Genomic DNA, 21,667 nt, shown 5'->3' with positions numbered 1-21,667 from the left:
CACCAAGATTATTACACTAGAGCAGCCCAGTTACCACCATGGGCAGAGGCTCCAGGGTGTGGGCTGGTCCCCCACCCGCATATTCATTCTTAACCATTCTGGGAGGGGTGCAAACCACACAACAGTGATGAGTTAAGGATTCCCCATCCCACCTCATCCAACCCGCCCGCCCAAGAAATAGAGGAAGAGGACTCACCCTGCCTTTACCGGAGGGGCTTTCTCTCTTGTGGCTCAGCTGAGTTCCTTCCAGCCCCAGGCAGCGGACTTTTAGACAAGTCTCCGAGAAATCTCACCAAAGAAAGGAAGCAGCTATTTCCCCTGCCCTCTCCTCCCGCTGCCTCACTCCCTTCACAGGAAGGTAAAGGGGCCCACGTCACCGCGAACTTCTGCCCCCAGTAACTTCTTCAAAGGCAACGATGAATTTTGTCTTTGATGTTCCAACCCGTACACAGAACCACACTCCATGGGTGCCCCACCCCAAGTCACCCTCATCCAACACCTACCTAGATGGGAAGTTCAAGGCAGTCATCGTGGTCATGGGTCATCACTTGAGGCTCACCAAGGGTGTTGTGTCCGGGAGCAGTGGTTCTCAAGCTTTAGGGCTCATCAGGATGACCCGAAGGGCTTGTCATTCTGACTCAGCAGGTCTGGGGTGGGGCCTGAAAATCTGGGTTTCTAACAAGGTCCCAGGGGATGCTGACGCTGCTAGACCAGGGACCTAAGAGCCTGCTCTGGGGAGATGTCTCATCTGAGAACAACTGCAGAAGACTAGGCAAAAAACGCAGGGAAGACAGCTGGGGACTTCGGGTGGGTGGCTTTTTTATACTCGTCATTAAAGCTGGGGCGAGGTCTATGTCCCTTCCTCCTGAATCTAGGTGACCTTTTGACCAATAGAAGACCGCGGTGGTGATGCCATGTGCTTTCTGGGCTAGGTCATAAAAGGCCACGCAGCTTTTCAAAACACCTGGACTGGGGGAGGCAGTCAGCGTGTAAGATGGCCTCCCTGAGATGGCCTTACTACAGAGGCCATGTATGGCCCCAAATGAGCCTGCTTCCAGCCACCCACCACGCGCCAGACATGTGAGTGAGGCCAGCTTGGACTCGCCACACCTGCCCATCTGCCAACTGAGTGACCTCAGTTGAAGCCACAAGAAGCAGAATTGCCCAGCCGAGCTCTGTCCTAATTCTTAACCAAAAGATTCCATCAGGTCAGATGGTGGTTGTTTTAAGCCACTAAGTTTCGGGGCAGTTTGTTGTTTAGCAATAGGTAACCAGAGTGGTGCTTTGGGTTGGAAAGGGTAGGTTAGCAAACTACATGCAGTGAACAGAGTGAAGTGCCAGCCTAGAGGAGCCATTGGCTTGGGCTTGGCGCCCTCTGCAGGCACCACGAACACAAAGCTGTCTTTCTTACCTCTTCCGGTCTTTTATCCCTCTGGCCGGGAGAAAAGCCAGAGCCCTGAGGGGCCTTAGTGATCTTGCAGCCCAGGGTTCACAACCAGGGTGGAGACATGGGGCCCATGGAGGCAGCAGACTGATTGCAGTAACTGCCCCAATTCCCACACCTCCTGGGATCCAAAGAACTTTGCCACTCCTCACATCGACTGCTGGAGTGTATCTGCCCACTGCCCCTCGATTCTGAACTTGGCCCTGTGACTCGCTTTGGCCAGTGAGTTGTCAGCATTTGTGACAGGGGTAGTCTCCTCTCAGTCAGCTCCTCTGCTTCTGCTGTGACAACATGCCCAGGCCAGGCTGCTGAGGATGAGAGACATGGAGTCGACCCGAGCTGCCCTAGCTGTGAGGGCTGAGGCCATCCTAGACCAGCTAAACCTGTCAAATCCCAGGCACAGGAAGGAGCCCAGTCAAGACCACAACTGTCCAGCCACGTCTAGCCTAAATTGCAGAAGAAACGCTTATCATGTTAAGCTTCGAGCTTTGGGATGGTTACGCGCCGTTGTGGTGGCAATAGTTACCTGAGGGTCAACAGTCCCTTAGGTGAGGGACATGCACCACCGCTTCCCCACTGAGAGTCCTGGCTCAAGTCTCCCATTTCCACCGGAAGACATGGGAGCCGGGTGCAGGGTAAGCAGCAGAGGATTCCTGGCCTAGTTCTCTGAACGCGTAATTGTCTTCAATCCAAATCTACTGAGCACCCAATAGGTCAAAGACGCCACAGAGAATTTAAAAGGAACATGGTCACTTCCCATGTGGGGACGTACAGCTATCAGGGCGCCAAGACCACAAGATAGGTGTGGGCATCGCTGTATCCAAGTCGCGGAGGGCAAGCAGGAGGCAGGACCATTTCCAGACTGTGAGTGTCAACTGGGGGTCAGAGGTGTACACGTGTCCTTCTGTGCAGCGTGGCATTCCAGGTGGAAGGACTCTAGCTAAAATGACTAGGATACATGTCTAGGGATTCAGTTTAACCCCTGCATGGTTCCCAGACCCAAAGCTAAAAGCCTGCCTTTCCAGACCCAGTAAAATGGCCTCAGATGCCACGTGGCTTGCTAAAGCCACCCTTTAGTTTTGAACTTCACGCCTTTTAAAACTGAAGTGTACATCCTAATGATCATAAACACCAAATTAAAAGGGAATCAATTTAGGTAATTAGGCTTAAGCACAAAGGATTCTTAAAAGAACCCTACATTTTTCACTGATTCCTAGATTGATTACTAGTAAGAAAATAAAACCCACCAAGACATGAAGTGTATTGCTGACCTTCATTTTTTACTTAAATATAGTGATCTTTTAAGAGAATAAAACAAAAACACTTTACAGCAAATACTTTACATAAATATAAACGTGCATGTCTACCTCATAATTAAGCAAAATAAACTTTCAGGCACAAGGTTTTAATAATCATTAAAGAATGAGACGATGAATCCAAGACAAAAATAACAGGAGCAACAAAAAGACATTTCGTAACGCTTCAGTTGGTCTTGTCATCCAGCCTACTGGTTAAGGCCTGAGTTTCATGAATCCTACCTTCCTCGCCAAATGGAAATATTCAATTTGGCTGTACCCAATGTATATCCACATAAGACGGTTACTCTCTCAAAATAATGTAATAAATACATCACACGCACACACACACCGCACACACACGCTGCTTAACCAGTCTCTCAAATAGGGAAGTAATAAGGATTTTGGAATTTTCAAGTTTTCCCACCACTGAAGCACATACATATTAATACCACACATAGAAAAATATGACTCTGCTACAGAAATGAGTGGCATCATGAGAAACCTCTAGCTTGTTAAGTTTCCCCAAATCACGTCTTTACTGTGGCTTGCTTGCCATGGCTCCTCAGGTGCTTCGGACTTAAGTCTTCACACCTCGCCGTTCAAACCACAGCATAGCAGACGTTACACAGAACAAAGAAAAGGCAATTTTAACAATTCAATTAGAGACTTCAAAACCACAAAAATCAGCATGGATAGCTTCCAGCTGTCTCCAAACACCTGGAATGTTTCCTCTACGTCTGCCCTCTGTGCTCCACTGGCTGGTTCTCTGCCCCCTTCCCACCAGGCTGCGAACATCTACAGGTCTGTTCCTGGGCACCCTCCAAGGAACAGAGATGACCACGACGGTGCCTGCTTTGAAGGAGTTCACACCAACCAGAGCTCGAGCAAGAGGAAGGTCCGTGTGTGCACACAGTACTCCAGCTGGTGAAACCAACAGAGGAGGAGTCCATGAAGGGGGCACCCACAGAGACCCCTGAGTGCGGCTGGGGGAGGGGAGAGTGACAAGGCACGGAGGCAGGAAGAACAAGTCCAGTTTGGCTGGCAGGAGGGCACCCGTGAGAAGTAGTTTATGAGGCCAGATTCTTCATTTCCAAAAATAAAAGATTCCTTACTCTGCTGGGTAAAGCTGGAGGGCTTGGGGAGGGAACCGCCAAAGGCTTTTGTGCAGAGAACAAAACGGGAGCTGTGCTAGCAGATGTTACGACTGCGCAGGGCCGGGCAGGATGGATGACGGGGAGAGGGTCTGAGCTCACAGAGCCTAACTCACCAAGCCCACTGCCACCTGCAAGCACTTCCTATAGAAACAAACATCTTGACCCAACAGGCCCCAAGTTCTGTCTACATATATCAAGACTCTGGGAGGGGAAAAAAAAAAGAAAGAGGCTTAAATAGATATTTATAGTTCAAGTTCCTGGAACCTGCCCCAGCTTGAGCAAGTTAAGAGCAGTGAAACAATTCTCACATCCAGTAACAATTCAAGTCTCCCAACCATGACCTTCGGCTTCCCTGAGCTTTCATTACCAAGGAATTAAAATGCAACGATCAATTCATTATAAGTAAGTTCCTACCTGCCATGAAATCCACTGAAGTCTCATAACGGGCTGAGAACCCAGCACAGGGCACTGGCGCGGACCCGAGTGGCACCTGGCAGAGTGGCGTGAGCGTGCTGCCAGCCCCGCTTCTCCAGCTCACTGGGGTCACTGTGTGGGTCAAACAGCTGACTCTGCAAGGCTCAACTCTAAGCCCCCACTATGGATCATCTAATTTCTTTCTAGGTCCAGACTGCTTCCCTCCACTAGCTGGGGAGGGAGAGGCCACCTCGAGGAAGAAAAATCACTCTTAATGTTCTTGATACCACTGAACCAAAGGAGACAGAAATTTCTCAGGACACAGTCATTCAAATTACAGAAATGGGTTACTCCATACTAATTATGGGATGACTTATCACACATTTGCTACATACGGAACATTTACTAGTCACCAGTTTCCTGCAACAACAGACTCATCTGGAAACTGCCCACTGCAGAAGGCAATCCTGTGACTTTCTTCTAGTTGCATATAAAAAAATACAAATCAGTTTGGGAGTCAGGCACAAACAGTGGTACAAAAGCATGAACAGAAAAACCTTATCAAAACATGTGCTCGTTTCACACTGCACGACTCCTATCCAGATTCTGGTCTGGAAGCCGGCTGCCAGCTCATTTGCTCAAGGAGGCTTCTTCACCTCACCTCTCTTCCACTCCTAGTCCCCTGCTGAAACCTACTGAAAGAAACACACTCATTATGGATCCACATGGAACTAAAAGCCTCAATTTAATCGAGTCACATGCATCAGCACAGCAGCTGCTGGTTTAATCTGCTCCCCCAGCCTCATGTACGTTGGGAATGTCTGGATCTAAACTGGAGCTAGAAGTAGCCAACACTTCTTTCTTTTGGAATCCAATAAAAGCTCCAATGCACAACTGTTAAGTCCCAAGTGTACTTAACTAGAATCCCTGGTTCTAGTAAGTGAGATTCAGGGGCGGGAGCGGTGGGAAAAGCCCAGACTGGGGGCAAGACACTGGCCCTAAACCAGCATTGCACAGACGAGGGGCTGAACCAACAGAGCTCCGTGGTCCCCTCAGCTGACACTCCCGGACTCCATCCTGAAGTCCGTTTCTACACAGGCTTCTCAGGCTGGGTCAGACAGAACTTCCTGACCACTTTGCGTCAATAATTGAAAGTGGTTTAAACATGCGTCTATGCTGCAGTTTGAGGTTTCCCTCTCTGCCCACCCCTCAAAGACTGTGTTTCATTTCACTGGTGCAGACCATTTGGCCAAGCTGGTGGCTGATGAGGTTTACAACTGGATCACTGGCTAGGTGAAGAAATGGCCTTTGAGTAACCTAAACCAGGGCACGTTTGTCTGTTTTTCGTTAACAGTGTTAACCAAATAAGAGATATAATTCTGTTAGTTTTGCTATAGATCTACTTAAAACTTTGAAATGTGACATTGTTCAAAAATTACACGAGAAAATCACCCATCACCGCTATGTTAAAGACATGCACATCTGAGCGCTCCAGAGCCTCCAACTCCTCCTACAGTCACTGATCGCCATATTCTCCTCTCGGCGTGGACTCCACGCTAAAGCAGCCCAGTCTCGCAGCAGATCTGTGCACAAAAAGTTGATTTCGAAAGATCCGGCTCTAGTCATCACTGTCACTGCCAGACTCACTCAACTGCAAGTCATTTCCTATAAAGAGAAAACAAAATCAAACCCAAAGTACACAATTTAAAAATGACTTCCCCACGGTTCTTTGGTTGACTGCCTGGGCTCTCACACTACAGTAAAACCAGGCCAGTTCCATTTAATTAGGGAGGAAAACCGATTTGGCTCAGTGACAGAACTGGTGCAGTCAACGTTTTAAAAGAATTGCTATTTTTGGTATCTGCAAAGCACAGCAATACTGCTCTCTGGGATAAAACAGGGGAGGGATAGGCTAGACATACATGTGTCAATAAATAACAAAAAATATTTATAAATAACTGACTCGCTGTCTAGTAGAATTGTTCATATTAAGTTGTTTTTTTTTTTTTTTTTTTTTTTTTTTTTTTTTTTTTTTGTGGTACGCGGGCCTCTCACTGCTGTGGCCTCTCCCGTTGCGGAGCACGGGCTCTGGATGCACAGGCTCAGCAGCCATGGCTAACGGGCCCAGCCGCTCCACGGCATGTGGGATCTTCCCGGACCAGGGCACGAACCCGTGTCCCCTGCATCGGCAGGTGGATTCTCAACCACTGCGCCACCAGGGACGCCCTTAAGTTGCTTTATAAAAGTGAAAATAATACCAAGTTGGGCTTCCTGTTAAGGAAGCTGAATACTATTTATACGGTGCATACCAGTCATATACTAATCCAGTACCCCCCTGACCCCTCTGGCCAGAATCTTCATGTTACCTTACACCACAAATCTGAACTAACGAGCTCTGTAAAGCCTCAAAGTTTTGTCCAGTGTGCGACATTTAGGTTTTAGGAGTGAAGAATGTAAGTTTTCCCATCTAATATGATAAGAATAACAGGACCCCCATTGATACCGCTTGGAAAAGAAGAAAAGTGAACTTCTGTCTTTCTGGATTACTAATCTCTAGGCCACCTCTCCTCAAAGTTTGTTCTGAGAACACTGGGGTCCCTGAGACCCTTTCAGAAGGATTCGACCTGAAGGCCTCTCTTTTCTAACTATATATCTATGTGATGCCACATTTTCTTCATATACTTCAACCTAAACAACTTACGGCAACAGACTGAATGCAGAAGCAGATATAAGAATCCAGCTTTGTACTAAGCCAGATGTTAAAGAGATTGGCAAAATTTTAAAGCAATGTTACTCTTCATATTAAGTATTTTTTTATTTTGAAAATTTATTTTTCATAAAAATGTTATTTTTGTTAACAGGTGATGGTTTATTGTTGTTCTTTTAGACGAATTACTATTTTAAGTATTTCTCAGTTTTAATTTCTAATATGGTAAATATTGATAGATATAAGCTACACACACAAAAGCTCTCTGGGGTCCTCAATAAGTTTTATGACATAAAGAGGTCTGAGACCAAAAAAGGTGACATCTGCTGTTCTAGACGTGGGGAAGGCGATGGGATCAACACCAGCTGACAACCTCCAATCAGCAGAGCTAAGTGCCATCACTTACAAAGAAGGTGACATGCACATAAACAGGTCAGTGTAATGGAGCTGAAAACCCAGTTCTGAAATTTCTTATACAATCAATTTGACCCAGGTTCAAACTGATCCATTTGTTTTTTTGGGGGGGAGAAAATATAATACACATTACCATTCAGAAAAACAATATTATCATTACTCTGTATGTTTTCACATTAGGGTTTACCAAATTTGCGCTATTTACTGTTATTTTAGAGTTTATAAATTGGTTCCAGTTGATGATCCTGGTTTAAATAACTCCAGTACTTTACTGTATATGAGGTGTGCAAAGATTAAGGTCTTGCCATGGAAGAGCCGCGGGCCAGGAGGACTTGGATCTATGAAGAGCTAACAGAAGTTTAAGGCGCTGGTAGGTAGGTAAGATGCACTGAGCCATTTTTGGCTCTTTTTTTCTAAGGAATAGTTTAGCACTGACTGGGCAAAATGAAGAGCTGAGTTATAGCCACAGTAGCTGTCTGGTCGTTCTCTACTGAGAATTCCAAACTCGCAGTGTGAAACTTGCTATCCCAAGCCAACTGAGAAAAGCATCAAGTATACCCTGATATCCAGAAGCTGGGCCTGTGTTAACAGGATAGCAGATAACAGCCTTAACTGATGTCACAACACTGCTGAACTCATTCAGATAGTAGAGCAAGGCCCAACACAGTGGTTCTCCACTGGCACTGATTCCAACGCCACAGGGGCACTTGGCAATGCCGGGAGACATTCTGGGTTGACACAGTGGGGGACAGCAGGAGATGCTCTGGCACCTAAGTGGGTAGAGGCCAGGGATGCTCTTCACAGTCCTACAAGGCTGGGGCCGGCCCTCACATCAGGGGTTTACGTGACGTCTACAGTGTGGAGCTGAGAGTGACCTCTGCCTGGCCCACAGGAGCAGGGTTACCTAGGCTAGCTTCCCTGCCACTGCCTCCTGACCTTCCAGCCTCCTCACAGGAAGTCAGATGGGAAGAGAACATCCAACTCCAGGGAGTTGGGAGAGAGGAGGGAGCAGAGAACCTGCACTCTCCCCACCTCCAAGACAAAGACATTTGTTTTTGTTCTCCCCTGCTTTGCTTTACCACCAACTGCACTGAAAGCCACCAGACGCTATAATGTCCCTTCCTTCCCTCCTGCGAAGGCTAGCTGGTCGCCAAACACCTTCTAAGGGCACAGGTTCCCAACTCTGTGGGCTGTGGGATACCGCACTCTGATGGCACTGGGCTCTCAGGACTGTACAAAACCTGGAGGTGGGGGACTGGGTGGGGGCAGGCGGCACCCCTAAAGTCTGGTATATGCAAAAGTACAGAGCCCTGTGGCTCATGTTTCAGCACTTTCCAGAATTCACAAAACCTAATTTGTGCCAATAAGGAAAAGAAAAGAGATGGAACAGATTTCTAGTTTTGTGTTCGGTATTTTTTTTTTTTTTTTTTTTTTTTTTACTGTTTGGTGACTTACTCCTTTCTGCTTCACACTGTCTTTGTTAGGACCCTTTCTTATGCCTTAAGTACCGTCAGGTTTATGGACTCTAGTGTAAGATAAAGAGAAGCTCCAGCTCTGGCCTGACACTCCCTCTCCCCAGCCCCAAGCCCCCGCCTCAGCCCAGAAGCGGGAGCGCGCACTTACTGAGGGTGCACATGAGCTGGCTGCTTGCTTGAGGCCGGCCGGTTCCGTTGGCGACGGCCGGCCTGCTGTTGTAGGGCTGCTGGTGCGACGGCTGCGGAGGGGACACGGGGCCGCTGTCCTCGCCTCCGCTGCCGGAGCTGTCGTCATCGCTCCCTGACGAGCTCTCAGAGCCTGAGGAGCTGCTTCCACTGCTGCTGCTCATCTGCTCAATGACGTCCACTTCGGCCCTCAGCTCTGCAACAAATGACGGGGCAGGGGTCAGTGCATCAAGCCTCTGTGAACAGTAAGCTGGCAAAACCAAGAGCAATGAGGAATAACTGAAAATGAACTCCTGCTTCTTGAGTCCTTAAAAACAAACAAAATGACCCAAACCAAAAGCAGCAAAGAAAAACATCTAACATGTCTCCAGAGAGACAACGGAAACATTTAATTCACCCAAAATAACCAAAAAGCGGACTGCTCCAGGATAATGATTCTTCTGAGAAATGAATTAAGTCTATTTTGCCTTTATCTACTTTAAAAAAAAAAGAATTATGAATTATGGGATTAAACACCAAATAAGAGAAGAGCAACGTTCTGCTCATGGGCTGAGAAATACCTGACCAGGAACTGGAAGGTCTGAGCGCTTGCTTTGGGTCCACCTCTAACCAGCAGAGAGACCCAGGTGGAAGGCAATGAATTTTCCAAGATGCTCTGGAAGAAGGAAGGGCCACAGCAGACAGCCTCTGGGGGCCTTTCCAGCTTTCACATTCCACAGGTAAACAAGGCTCGCAGGAGGAGCCGTGGTGGCTGAAGAAAAATGGTGGGCCGACATCCCTCCTCTGTGCTTTTACACATTTGACTTACAGCCATGCCTTCAGGTACCGCAATTTTAATAAAAGTAAAGCAGGGAAGGAAACACATGTTCTACCTGACCATTTTAACGTGAGTGAGTACATTAACGATTCACCATAGGCTACATCAAGGAAGATGCCAGATTTTCCTGTCCAAACCTACCATGAGGCCTTAAATGACTATGGTTCCTTTAAGCATAACTGGCAACAACTAACCACTCATGGTCCAATTCCTGTTCGACTAAAGTGAAAACATCCATAGACAGCATTCCAATATCCATGAGAAAAAAAAAAAATCCAGAGGCTTAAGAACTGTGTACCACACAGACAGTGATCTCGTTTGTGAAAAGACAGTATTTCCACAAGGTGGAAAAGGCAAACTTCCCAAGGGCAACTTTTTATCTTTTCCTGTTTACTACTGTTATGGGTTTAATTTTGCTTCACAGAAATTCACAAATATGAAATATAACACTTACTTTCATAAATTCCTAAGTGTCTGGACAACTAAAACCATCCACTGTGTGCGGGAGAGAGCCAAGGTGAGTGCCTGTCTTGGTTTTACCTTGGAGAGCCTGACCAGACCTCTAAGTCCTTCTAGGCCAGCGTCCCCAGTGTCCCAGGCGCTATCATATTTACGCACTTTTGTTAATACAAAGCCGTGGTCGTGGAATTTAACCTAGACACTATACTAACATTGGCACACTTGGTTTTTACCCCCAGTACCTTGTAATTCTCTTCTTTAAAAGCCTTAAAAGGTGTGCTGTATGGACCTTTATATGGCAGGCAAGCTTGTTTAAACCTCAGGCCTCTAAGCAGAAAGCTGCAAAGACAGCCACAGCTCAGGTCAGTGTCCCGGACTCTCCCTTGTCAAACGAGCCAAGTGGTAAACCTCGCCTCTCTGCCCCACCCCGCCGTCACCTGTGGAACGGCGGGCCCTGCGGAAACTGTTACGACGGCGGAGAATGCCCACGCCGCCATGTACGTGGCCTTGTGATCTCCACAAAAACATCAATACCCTCCTCCAAGTTGCTACCATGGCTCCAGAAAATGCTCTCTACCTCTTTTGATATCATCCAGCTGAGGTTCAGGTGAGGGGTTATCCTTCAAAGGAGAGGTTTTGGGTCCAACTGGAGGCTTTGTTGGAGCTCTGAATGGCACAGGTGGCGGAGGCGGTGGTGGCTGTGACGGCTGTGGGGGACGCGCGGGCTGCTGTTCCATTCGGGCTTGGATTCTACTGCTCCCCTCAGCTCTGAAATGAGATACGGACTTTAAAGTGGAGGGGCAACAACAGTGGTTCTCAGATTTGCCTCGCTTACCAAGCACCTGGAAGTCTCTGCAGAACCCCAGGCTCTTTACAGACAGCTTCAAAATACTGATATTCGTTAATTTTATCACACAAACTACTCATTCTACTGCATTCCAGTTCTGCACCGTGCACCAGAGACACAGAGACGAATAAAACAGACTCGCTGCCCTCACGGAGCTCACATTTTTTTTTTTTTTTTTTTTTTGGCGGTATGAGGGCCTCTCACTGCTGCGGCCTCTCCCGTTGTGGAGCACAGGCTCTGGACGCGCAGGCTCAGCGGCCATGGTTCACGGGCCCAGCCGCTCCGCGGCATATGGGATCTTCCCGGACCGGGGCAGGAACCCGTGTCCCCTGCCATCGGCAGGCGGATTCTCAACCACTGCGCCACCAGGGAAGCCCCGGAGCTCACATTTTATATCAAGCAGCAGGTAAGACACAGAGGTGGGATATAGTGTGATTACGATAACCCATTTTAATAACGGAAAATGTTAACTATCCACCTTGTGCGCAGTATAAAGTTACAATTACACGTGAATTATTAAACTAGCTCTTGAAATACTGGCCTGTTAGCAATTTTTTCCATTATCTATTTACTGCTTGCTCATTTTGTCACAGGCCAGCTCTTGCTGGCAGGTAGGCAGAGCACTCCACCCCAGACCAAGGAAATGCTACCCATTAACAATTTCTTTTGTAAATGGACTAGCTCAGCATTTTTCAAACTTTGGTGTCCACACAGATCACCTGGGGATCTCGTTAAAGTGCAGATTCTGACTTAGTATGTCCTGAATTTCTGCACTTCTAACAAAGACCTAAGTGATAAAATACTGCTAGTTCCCAGATGACACTGAGTAGTAAGTCAAACTCCCACAATCATCAGCTCTCAGAGGCCTAAGAGCAGCACCTGGTTGGTGGAGGTAATCAACACAAACACACTGTGAGCCACAATCTCACTGATCCTCAGTCTCGTCGTGTGTGTGTGTGGGGGGGGCGGGGGGAGAAAGGGTAACAACACCACCTTTTCAAACGTTATTTGTAAAGATTAGAGAATGCACGTAAAACATCTAGCACAGTGCCTGGCACGTGGTAATAAATAAAGTACCCTCAATAAATGGTAGGTACTTTTACTTTTTGTGGAATGAGTAAAGAAAAATGGCTTGAGGAAGCATAAACAGAAAAACATCAAATACTCTCTTTAAAATTTAATTACTCTATTACAATAATTATTGTATCACGATATAAAAATAGAACCACTGGGTTACTTCTATTTACAGAATGAAATCTGACTTTAAAATAAAATCCAATTGGCTTCACATGACACATGTAATGTCTGTTGAATTAAAAATTAAAGAGAGCTCATTATTCAAAAAAAATAGACAAGGCTTTACTTTGGTGTAATAATGACCTCAAATGTACCTTGTAAAAATTTAACGTTTTCACTCTAATAAAGAATATATATTATTAAATTATTCTTTCATAATTTTAAGTCTGTAAATTTAAACCTTATCCCTTTGGTGGTACTATATCAACAATCACGAAATTAATAAAATTGATTTAATCATAAAGTACACTCCTTTCCCCAATGTTTTCTATGTTTCAGGTCTTAAAAGCATTCTCTCTCTTTATTGCCTTTGAGGAAAAGATATTTTATTGACTTGTCTGAGAAGAGAGAGGTGGAGCTGCTGAGACTCCCAACAGGACACGAAGCACCCAGGTTCTCACATCCTTATAAAATAACTGAATAGATAATGCAAATCTATAGAAACGGTACATTGATCTGTATCTGCTTCTTCACATACCTTGTTTTCTTGACCTGGATGCTGCTGCTGAGCTTTTCCAGCACATATTCTCCGGTGTCGTGATTGATAATAAGCACACAGTCCTTCTGGTAAGGCCGCTTGTTCCCCTTGAACACAGTCATCGGTGGTGTGGATCCCTATATGCCACAAAAGTACAACTCAGACAATCAAACCAAACACACCAGTTATGCATATCAAAACTGAATTTACAGGTGGCTTTACCTCATCACATCTTCTATCAGAGCTACTCAAAAAGGAACAGAATGAACCGATTTGTATTTTAACTCCTGCTGGCTTCCCAAGCAAAAATAAAGAGGAAATAACAATACGGCAAGAATCTCTGACTGTGCAACTGGCTCTAAATAATCAAGAAATAAATATAAAATTTTTAAATTACTCTATATTTTTCCAGGGATTTGGGAAATGTTACAAATAATGGTAAAATGTGAACTGAGAAACATAAATTATGCATTACTTGTCTGACACTTAGAAGAGCTCTCACTATGAGCAGTAAAGCTAGTGAGTGACCTCCGTACTTCCTTGCAATAGGAGAGTCCAGGCTTCCCCCAATGCCAAGTAACCACAGAACATTCTCCAACGGCAGCTCGTTATTCTGGCTGGTTCAAAGTACATCATTCCACTCACCCGCTTAAGCCTTTGAATCACTACCCATCACTCTAAGGCCAAAGAAGAAAATCTTTAAACGAGCCACCTGGCCCTTCCACCGTGCCCGGTCCACTCGCCGCCGGCTCTGCAGGCTGCAGAGCAGGAGGAGCTGGCCTTCTCTCAGACCCAAGCTCTTTCTTACAGGGATTTAACAGGACTTCTGCCTGCAACATCCCACACTCTCCTTCCCTTTTAATTATTCAACATTCAAATCTGCTCAAAGGTCACTTCCTCAGGGAAGCCTTCCCAGATTTTCCAAAATAAGTGCTACACTTTCTTATATTTATTTAAACTCTCTGAGGGCAAGAAACGTGCTTGTTTTGTTCAAGACTGTATTCTCAGTACCTAGTAGTGAGCCAGCACCCAGTAGGTGGTCATTAATATTTGCCAAATATAGCGTTTAATCCTCTGTATGGAATCAGAAACTGCTTGGCTGCTTGACTCCTTATTCATACAGTAAAAATTAAGAGTTGGAAGAGACCTTAGGGACGATTTATCTAACCTCTTCATTTTACATTTGGGAAACTAAGGTCCAAAGGGAGATGATGTAACTTGCCAAAGGCAACAAGTAATGAGATAGCAGTTTGAACTAGCAGACAATAAGTTTTCCCCAGCACAAAGCTTCCCAGGTCTCCCTGTCCAGAGCCTTTTCATTCTATCACTGGTTATGGAGAACTGATGTTCCAGGACAGGGCTGGGACATGCACTGACCCATGGTCATTAAGAGTATTTTGTCTGATCCTTTGGGCTTTGTGATCAGAGCGCCGCCTCGGGCAAGGCTTCTCCATTCAGCTTTTAACCGGGTTCCTCAGCCCTAAATGGGCTGAAGGCTCTGCACCTCTGGTTTCTGCCTGAAACCACCAGCCTGCACATCACCCCTTGCCGGACTCACGACCCGTGTCGACCCTGCTCCTGCCCTCTGCACTCCTAAGCTGCTGCTTTACATCCGCAGGGCACCTGGGCCTTTCTCTCTGTAGCCGCTGGGGGGAAGCTACGTGTGTCTAAGGGAGGGGCCAGGTGTCCACACAGGAACCTTGTCTACTCTGGGACAAATGGGGGAAAAGGGAGCTTGGGGAAAATGACAAAGAATTATTTTTACTCAAGTACCTGGGAGGCATGAATTCTACCCCACCCTACCCCCAAAATTCCTTTTTCCCTTATACTGGCACTTCAGAGATCTAGAAATATTTAAATAGGTGGAAAATCAAATTGCAATAACATAGAGTATGAGGATTCACTGTGATTCCACATTAAAAAAAACAACAGTGGCATAAAACCTACAGGGATATGTGGCAGCGTAATTGTGACTTCATCTCCTTTGCCGACCTGAAGCTCTCCTTCACAGGAAGTGTCTATAGATGCCGGCTTAAAGTCATCTAAAGGGAAACGAAAAAAGCATTTATCCACCAGGTTACTTATGCTAAGGGTTTGCAGGGCATTCCCATGTAAGAACTGAAATTTTTTATAGCTCAAATAAATGGAAAATACACACCATTTAGAATTTTTCACAAAGCTATTTCATTGTGGGCAGCTTCGCATATACAACAGCAGACAGAATAATACTATGAGCCATGTGTACCATCATCCAGCTTCAATAATTACCAGCTCTGGGACAATCTTGTTTCACCTATACCTCCACATACTTTTCTTCTCATTCCCAGTGGATTATTTTGAAGAAAAAAGGCTAGAATTTACACATCATTTTATTAAGCAAAGATATCCCCTTCCGCCAAGTGACAGATGAAAAATTAATGTCTTATGATCCACAATGAGGTGTTTTACTAGGGTTATTATAAGGATCAAAAGGAACAGAGCATATTTTTTAAATCCTGTGTTTGTAAAACCTAACATGAAATATGAAAGGCCACAGCACCATATAAGCTGATTTCATTTTGATAGGAACTGGCAAAGTTAGGATCTGCCACACTCCAGTTCCATAGCTTTAACAAGGATTACTCCTGTAGATGTTTCGAGCAGAAGGTTGAACTGTATTTCCAAAAGTTAATCCTGCCCACGTTTCTGAATTGCAGTTAAAGCACAGCATGAACAGCCACGTTACTCCCTTTTAACACAAACCTGCCTCAAACGGCAGGCCAACTGCTTCTGTGAAGTATCTTATTTACATTCCACATTGCCCCTCACTCTGCTAAAACATCAACTCAGTAAACTGCTCAGGAAATGATGCTCTTATCATATTCCCAATACCCTCCCTGTGAAAGGGCTGACCTGCTGTCAGTAGGAAGCAGAGTAATGGCCTGGCAAGTGACCACAGGAAGACAGAACTGCATTATCTAACACACCCTCTTCCAAGGTGTTGAGTCAGGTGTAGGAGGAGCTCCTCTGACAAAAACAAGTCTTAACCAGCATTGGGGCTACCAGGAAGGGAAACCAGGAGCCTGTGAATCACAGCGGGATGCGCAGTCAGCCAATTCTTCACCCGGGACACAGAGTGGAAGGGCTCTCTCTCAACAGAGTCTGTAATCACGGAGAAAAAGGAGGTCCAGCATAATGACTATCTCTACATTCCTTAGGCCTGCTCGCTCCTGCTGCCAAACATAGAACAAACACTAACTTATTCCTGGCTCTCAAATCCTAATTTTATTCTTCACCCACAAGGGACTTGGTCCCGAGGAAAAGTTGGGGTAGTCCAGGTGACCTCAAAAGACATCAAAATCACACGAAAAGCTAGCATGGAGACATGGAGGAGGAAGACTGATGAGGCGCAGAGAGGATGTGGATTCTGGGGCTGCAAAGGGGATGAAGCACTGCGTCAGGGAGGCCAGAACCAAAACGGACGAGGGAAGAAAAGTGAGGAAAGCAGGGAAGAAGAGAATGGAATAGGAGGGAGTGGACGCGGATCCCGAGGAAACGACAAGCGTTTACTTGAAGCGTGGAGACCCTCAGTGGGGTCATGGCGAGAAGGGGGCTACAGAGAAGAGCTGGAGCCTGATGTGGCATCGCAGCCTTTCAGAAATAAGAGGGGGAGCGTCAGTGCGCGGGAGGGCTGGACGCGGCAGGAAAAGGGGCCTATGGTCTTCGGAAGAAGAGTTTGGTACCACGAGACAGAGGAATAGTGGGAAGGGAGTGAAGTTCTGGTTTGGGAGTGAGCTGGGAAAAACCCGAGGTTCCGGCGGATCCGGGCTGAGAAGAAGGGAGCTGACGCTGGCAGGGCTCCCTGGACACCGGAGGGGCTAAGGGCGGCCAGGGGCGGCCGTGGGGGCGCGGACTCACAGCGGATGGTGTGGAAAGAGGCCCGCGGCCGCTTCTCGAAGCTCTCCCCGAGCCGCAGGCAGTGCTCCTCGCGGTCCAGCAGCGGGTTGGCCGTCCCGTTCATGGCCCCCCCGGGCCTCGCGCCCGCACCGGTGCCCTCCTGGCGCGCCCGCGGCCCGAGTTGCCGGTACCGGCGTCCGGGGGAGCCGCGCTCCCGGGACAGGGCTCCGGGTCGCGCGGGGTTCCGAGCCGGAACCCACCCGCGGCCGGAAGTAAGTCCTGGCCTCCGCGTCCAGAAGGTGGACGACTCTGAGGAAGCGGGGCCCCGGAACTTCCGGCGCCGAGGAGGGACTTCCGGGCCCGGAGCGGAAGTGGCGGGGGCGGTGCCAGGGCAGAAGGACTCGGCCTGAGAAACCCGATTCGAGGTCTTCGCGGAGGGTTTGTCCATTGGAAGGGTTTTGTCGCTGTGGCTCCCAAATTTTGCTTCCGAGGCTGGCCTGGCTGAGGGCTCAGTGCGCCCGGCCTCACCCTCCAGGTGAATCTAGGAACTGATGACGGGGCCCCAGCGCGTGACGGACTAGCTTCACGCCGTCCTCTCAGGCCTTCGCGGCCGGGCGGGCCGGGTTATCCCGAGTATCCTGGGGACCCCACTCCACGTGCCGACGGCGACGTGAGGGCCTCAGTCCTCGGGAAGTGACGCCCCCTCTGGTTCGTAAGACTCAAGAGTCTCAGGCCACCCGGGCTTAGCACTGTTTTCCCCGAAAAACACTGAGTCTCCGGTCCTTGGAAACGGTAACCCTCCTTCTTTCTGTGACTTGACCACCCGCTTCCAGTTCATGCAGCTGTTTGGTTGTTTGTAAGACACCCCTTTCACGGACACCGAACATTGATGAACCCAGGGTTTCTCAGTTCTCGGCAGTGACCTTTTTCTAAACCAGATCGATTTTTTGTATTAGTTAACTTACTCTGGTTTGAATTACAGTTCTGTGCGTGAGAGCCCTGGCCGCTGAATGTCAGCCCTGTGAAGGCAGGGGCTGTGTCTTGGTCTTTGTGACCTCTTCTATAGCGGGGCAGGGATTTGTGTAAGGTCAGCACCTAGTAAATGTTTGCTGAGTTGAACTGTTAGGTGAAAGAACTGTTGTAGGACCACTAACTCAGCATCTTTAAAAAACTGTTCTAGAGCCCCCCCAACCGGAGTCTCATTCTTTTTCCTGCGAAACACTCAATGCTTCCTGAGGCTTGGACCCAACCTGAGGGACCACGTCTGAGAAAACCCAGCCTGTGTCTGCAGTATCCGCTTGAATTCCTCAGGTTGTTCAGGAATGGAGAATCTCCAGCAGTGTTAAATATATTACCATCAACTTAGGAGATGGCTGCTTTGCAAAGGAAAGGGCTTCAGGCAAGGATTCTCAGCTCTGAAGAAGAGGAGAAGCTTAAAAGAGACCAAGCTTTAGTGTCTGATTTTAAACAGCAAAAACTGGAAAAAGAGGCTCAGAAGAACTGGGACCTTTTTTACAAAAGAAATAGCACTAACTTCTTCAAAGACAGACACTGGACCACCAGAGAGTTTGAGGAGCTCAGATCATGTAGAGAGGTAAACTAATATTACACCTTATTTGAGCTGTTCTTCATTTAAAATGTGTAGAAGAGGGGTGCTTTATTGCATTCCCAGGGGGAGTGTGAGATAATTTATGAAACCTCTCAGAGGCTTCATAAATTTTTGTACCTTAGATATACACTGTTTGTCTCAAGTAGTTTTAGCAGTTGCTGAGTTGTATAATACAGAGGAGAAAAGACGCTGTAACTGCAGTCCTGTTGTCTAACAAAGGCCAGTCACAGAATTTTGAAATCAGTGACTGGTGGGGCTTTCAACCACTTCACACTGACATATCAGGCCGTCAGCATTATGCTTCTATATTATGGCAAGAGAAGGAAAAATAGATAAATATATGCTTTTTTGGTAAGTTTAAAAAAAGGGGGGGCATTTGCTGTTTCTTTAAAGCTAATCTGAAAGTTGTAAATATTAAATTCATTAGTGATTTCAATGACAGTTTCATAATAATAATAATGATGAACACTTTATCACGCCCGTTTTCTAGAAGTTTACATGTGTTCTGTAACTTAAGCCTTATAATAACATGGTGAAGTTTGGCGTTAGTACTATCCCCACTTGCTGATGAAATTGAGGCACAAAGCTGTTTAAGTGATTTGTCCAGTGATAGAACCCGGGGCTAGGGGAGGAGTCCAGATTTGAGTGCACGTGGTTTAACCTCAGAGCCTATTCTGTTAACTCTTATGCTGTGTTTTCTCCACACCAAACTGCCCAGTGTTGGACGAGGTATCAGTGGCTTTGGGTTATCAGTTCACTTAATTGTCTACTCCATGGGGGCAGAGACCTTGTCTTGTGTTCTGGACCTTTTAGTTTTTTCTTCATTATGTAGATGTAGTGTACTGTAACTTTGGGTTCTCTTTCCTCAGTTTGAAGATCAAAAATTGACTATGCTTGAAGCTGGCTGTGGGGTTGGGAACTGTTTATTCCCGCTTTTAGAAGATCCAAATATCTTTGCCTATGCCTGTGATTTTTCTCCAAGAGCAGTTGAATATGTCAAGGTTGGTGCACCAGCTGTGTGTTGTTTTGTTATATTTTCCTAGACTTGTTGGACCTGCCTTCTACACCCATTTGCCCAATTTCAGTCCTCTCCCTGAAGCTAACCAGCTATGATCACTGTGAACCTAGTTTTCCTGTTTACATGCATGTATAATACATACAGAAACATAGCAGTATTCAGAAAAGTAGAAAGAAACACCAAACAACATCTTTATCCTTGTATCCAGATTTAATGATTGCCAGCATTTTGCTATGTTTGCTTTATAGACTTGCTGAACTGTTTTAAAGTAAGTTACAGATGTTGACACGCTTCACTCCTAAATATGTATGCCTACATCTTCAAAGAAAATGAGGACTTTTTCTACATGATTACAATATACTTATCATGTCTGACAAAAATAACTGTAATTCCCTAATGTCATTAATACCCAGTCTGGATTCATATTTCCCCCAATAGTCCCAGGTGTCTTTAATAGCTATATTTAATTAAGGACTACATCTTACACTTTATTATGTACCTTAAATCTCCTTAGCCTAAAACATTCCTGCCCTTCCCCTTGACCTTTTCCCCACTGACATTGAATTTTCGGAGAGCAAGCCATTTTCTATAATGAGGTCCCACATGCCAGATTGGGTCTGATTGTTTCTTTTAATCATTGTTTAACTTGTTTCTGTATTTCCTGTAAACTAGAAGTTAGATTTAAATCAGTAAAATACTTTGGGCAAAAATACTTTAATAGCTGATGTTGTTTCTTTCATATTGCATCCTATCAGGAGGCAGTAGTGTAATCTTGCTGTAAGTGATGCTAGTTTTGATTGCTGGGTTAAGGTAGTAACTACCTAATTCCTTTGTTGCATAGGTATTTTCTTTTTGTCACTAATAGATATGTGGGGGATACTTTGGCAACATACAGATATGTAGTTTTCCATCAACCTTTCACAGTTTTAACATCTATTAGAGTTTTTAAATAGTGGCATCACATTGTACTATAACTTGCTTTCTTCGCTCTATGTTATATCTTGCTGAGTTTTTCATCCTATTACATGTAGGTCCACTGCATTTCATTTACCTGTTGTAGTATTCCATAGAACAGATATGCCATACTGTAACAATTGCCTTGTTGATAATTGTTGGAATTGTTTCTAATTTTTTGCTCTTACAAGTAGGATTAATTAATCAAAATTGTACACATGCCCCAAAACACGTGTGCACTTATTTTTTTTTTTTTTTTTTTTTTTTTTTTTTTTTTTTTGTGGTATGCGGGCCTCCCCCTGCCACGGCCTCTCCCGTTGCGGAGCACAGGCTCCGGACGCGCAGGCCCAGCGGCCATGGCCCACGGGCCCAGCCGCTCCGCGGCATGTGGGATCCTGCGAACCCGGCTCCCCTGCATCGGCAGGCGGATGCGCAACCACTGCGCCACCAGGGAAGCCCCATGTGCACTTATTTCTGTGGTGAATAATAAAATAGAATTCCTTGAGGAAAGGATACATGTTGAAATTTAAGTAGATAATGCCAAGCTTCCATCCAGAAAATTATACCAATTTATAATTTCACCAATAGTATAAAGATATTTTTTCCTCTATGCCCTTAACATTTGACATCAGTCTTCTTTATATCTCCCAGTCTTATGGGCAAAAAGTACTGTCTCCAATTATTTATTTATTTATGTTTGGCTGCGTCACATCTTAGTTGTGGCATATGGGCTCTTCGTTGCAGAGCACGGGCTTCTCTGTAGTTGTGATGTGCAGGCTCCAGAGCACGCGGGCTCAGTAGTTGTGGTGTGTGGGCTCTCTACTTGTGGTTCTTGGGCTTGGTGTTGTGGTGTGTGGGTTTAGTTGCCCTACGGCATGTGGGATCTTAGTTCCCTGACCAGGGATCCAACCCACGTCCCCTGCTTGATCTGTGACCCAGGATGTGATCTATCCTGGAAAATGTTCCATGTGCACTTGAGAAGAAAGTGTAATCTGCTGTTTTTGGATGGAATGTCCTATAAATATCAGTTAAATCTATCTGGTCTGTTATGTCATTTAAAGCCTGTGTTTCCTTATTAATTTTCTGTTTGGATGATCTGTCCATTGGTGTAAGTGAGGTGTTGAAGTCCCCCACTGTTATTGTGTTACTGTCGATTTCCTTTTTTATAGCTGTTAGCAGTTGCCTTATGTATTGAGGTGCTCCTATATTGGGTGCATATAT

General features: G+C 46.1%; 2 protein-coding genes across 11 annotated transcripts in view; one reads left to right on the top strand and one right to left on the bottom strand.

The window, feature by feature from the left end:
- Window positions 1–5,708: 5,708 nt before the first annotated feature.
- EAF1 (ELL associated factor 1) lies at window positions 5,709–17,752 on the bottom strand. The gene is made up of 7 exons (XM_024115175.1): window positions 17,663–17,752; window positions 16,887–17,406; window positions 14,937–15,031; window positions 12,990–13,126; window positions 10,946–11,136; window positions 9,055–9,288; window positions 5,709–5,975 (listed from the first exon to the last, which is right to left on the bottom strand). Exons 1-7 carry the CDS (start codon window positions 17,750–17,752, stop codon window positions 5,929–5,931), a joined length of 1,314 nt encoding a protein of 437 aa, XP_023970943.1. The 3' UTR covers window positions 5,709–5,928.
- The window catches only part of METTL6 (methyltransferase 6, tRNA N3-cytidine), a 48,352-nt gene continuing 43,996 nt past the window's right edge, over window positions 17,312–21,667 (top strand). For 7 of the 10 annotated variants that reach the window (XR_003679869.2, XM_028489982.2, XM_007108845.4 and 4 more), the window contains exons 1-2: window positions 17,399–18,459; window positions 19,344–19,475. Coding sequence is in view for 9 of the 10 variants with exons in the window: in XM_028489982.2 (XP_028345783.1) it covers window positions 18,235–18,459; window positions 19,344–19,475 (357 nt within the window). In the remaining variant the exon portion in view is untranslated. Of the gene's footprint in view, window positions 18,460–19,343; window positions 19,476–21,667 lie in introns of all 10 variants that reach the window. The other 3 variants (XM_007108847.3, XM_007108846.4, XM_028489980.2) reach the window with 3 other exon arrangements.

This window comes from Physeter macrocephalus, chromosome 1 (assembly GCF_002837175.3).
Source record: "Physeter macrocephalus isolate SW-GA chromosome 1, ASM283717v5, whole genome shotgun sequence".
NCBI classification, from domain to species: domain Eukaryota; kingdom Metazoa; phylum Chordata; class Mammalia; order Artiodactyla; family Physeteridae; genus Physeter; species Physeter macrocephalus.
Note: the sequence above shows the minus strand (reverse complement) of the source record. Positions and strands in the feature narration are given on the sequence as shown.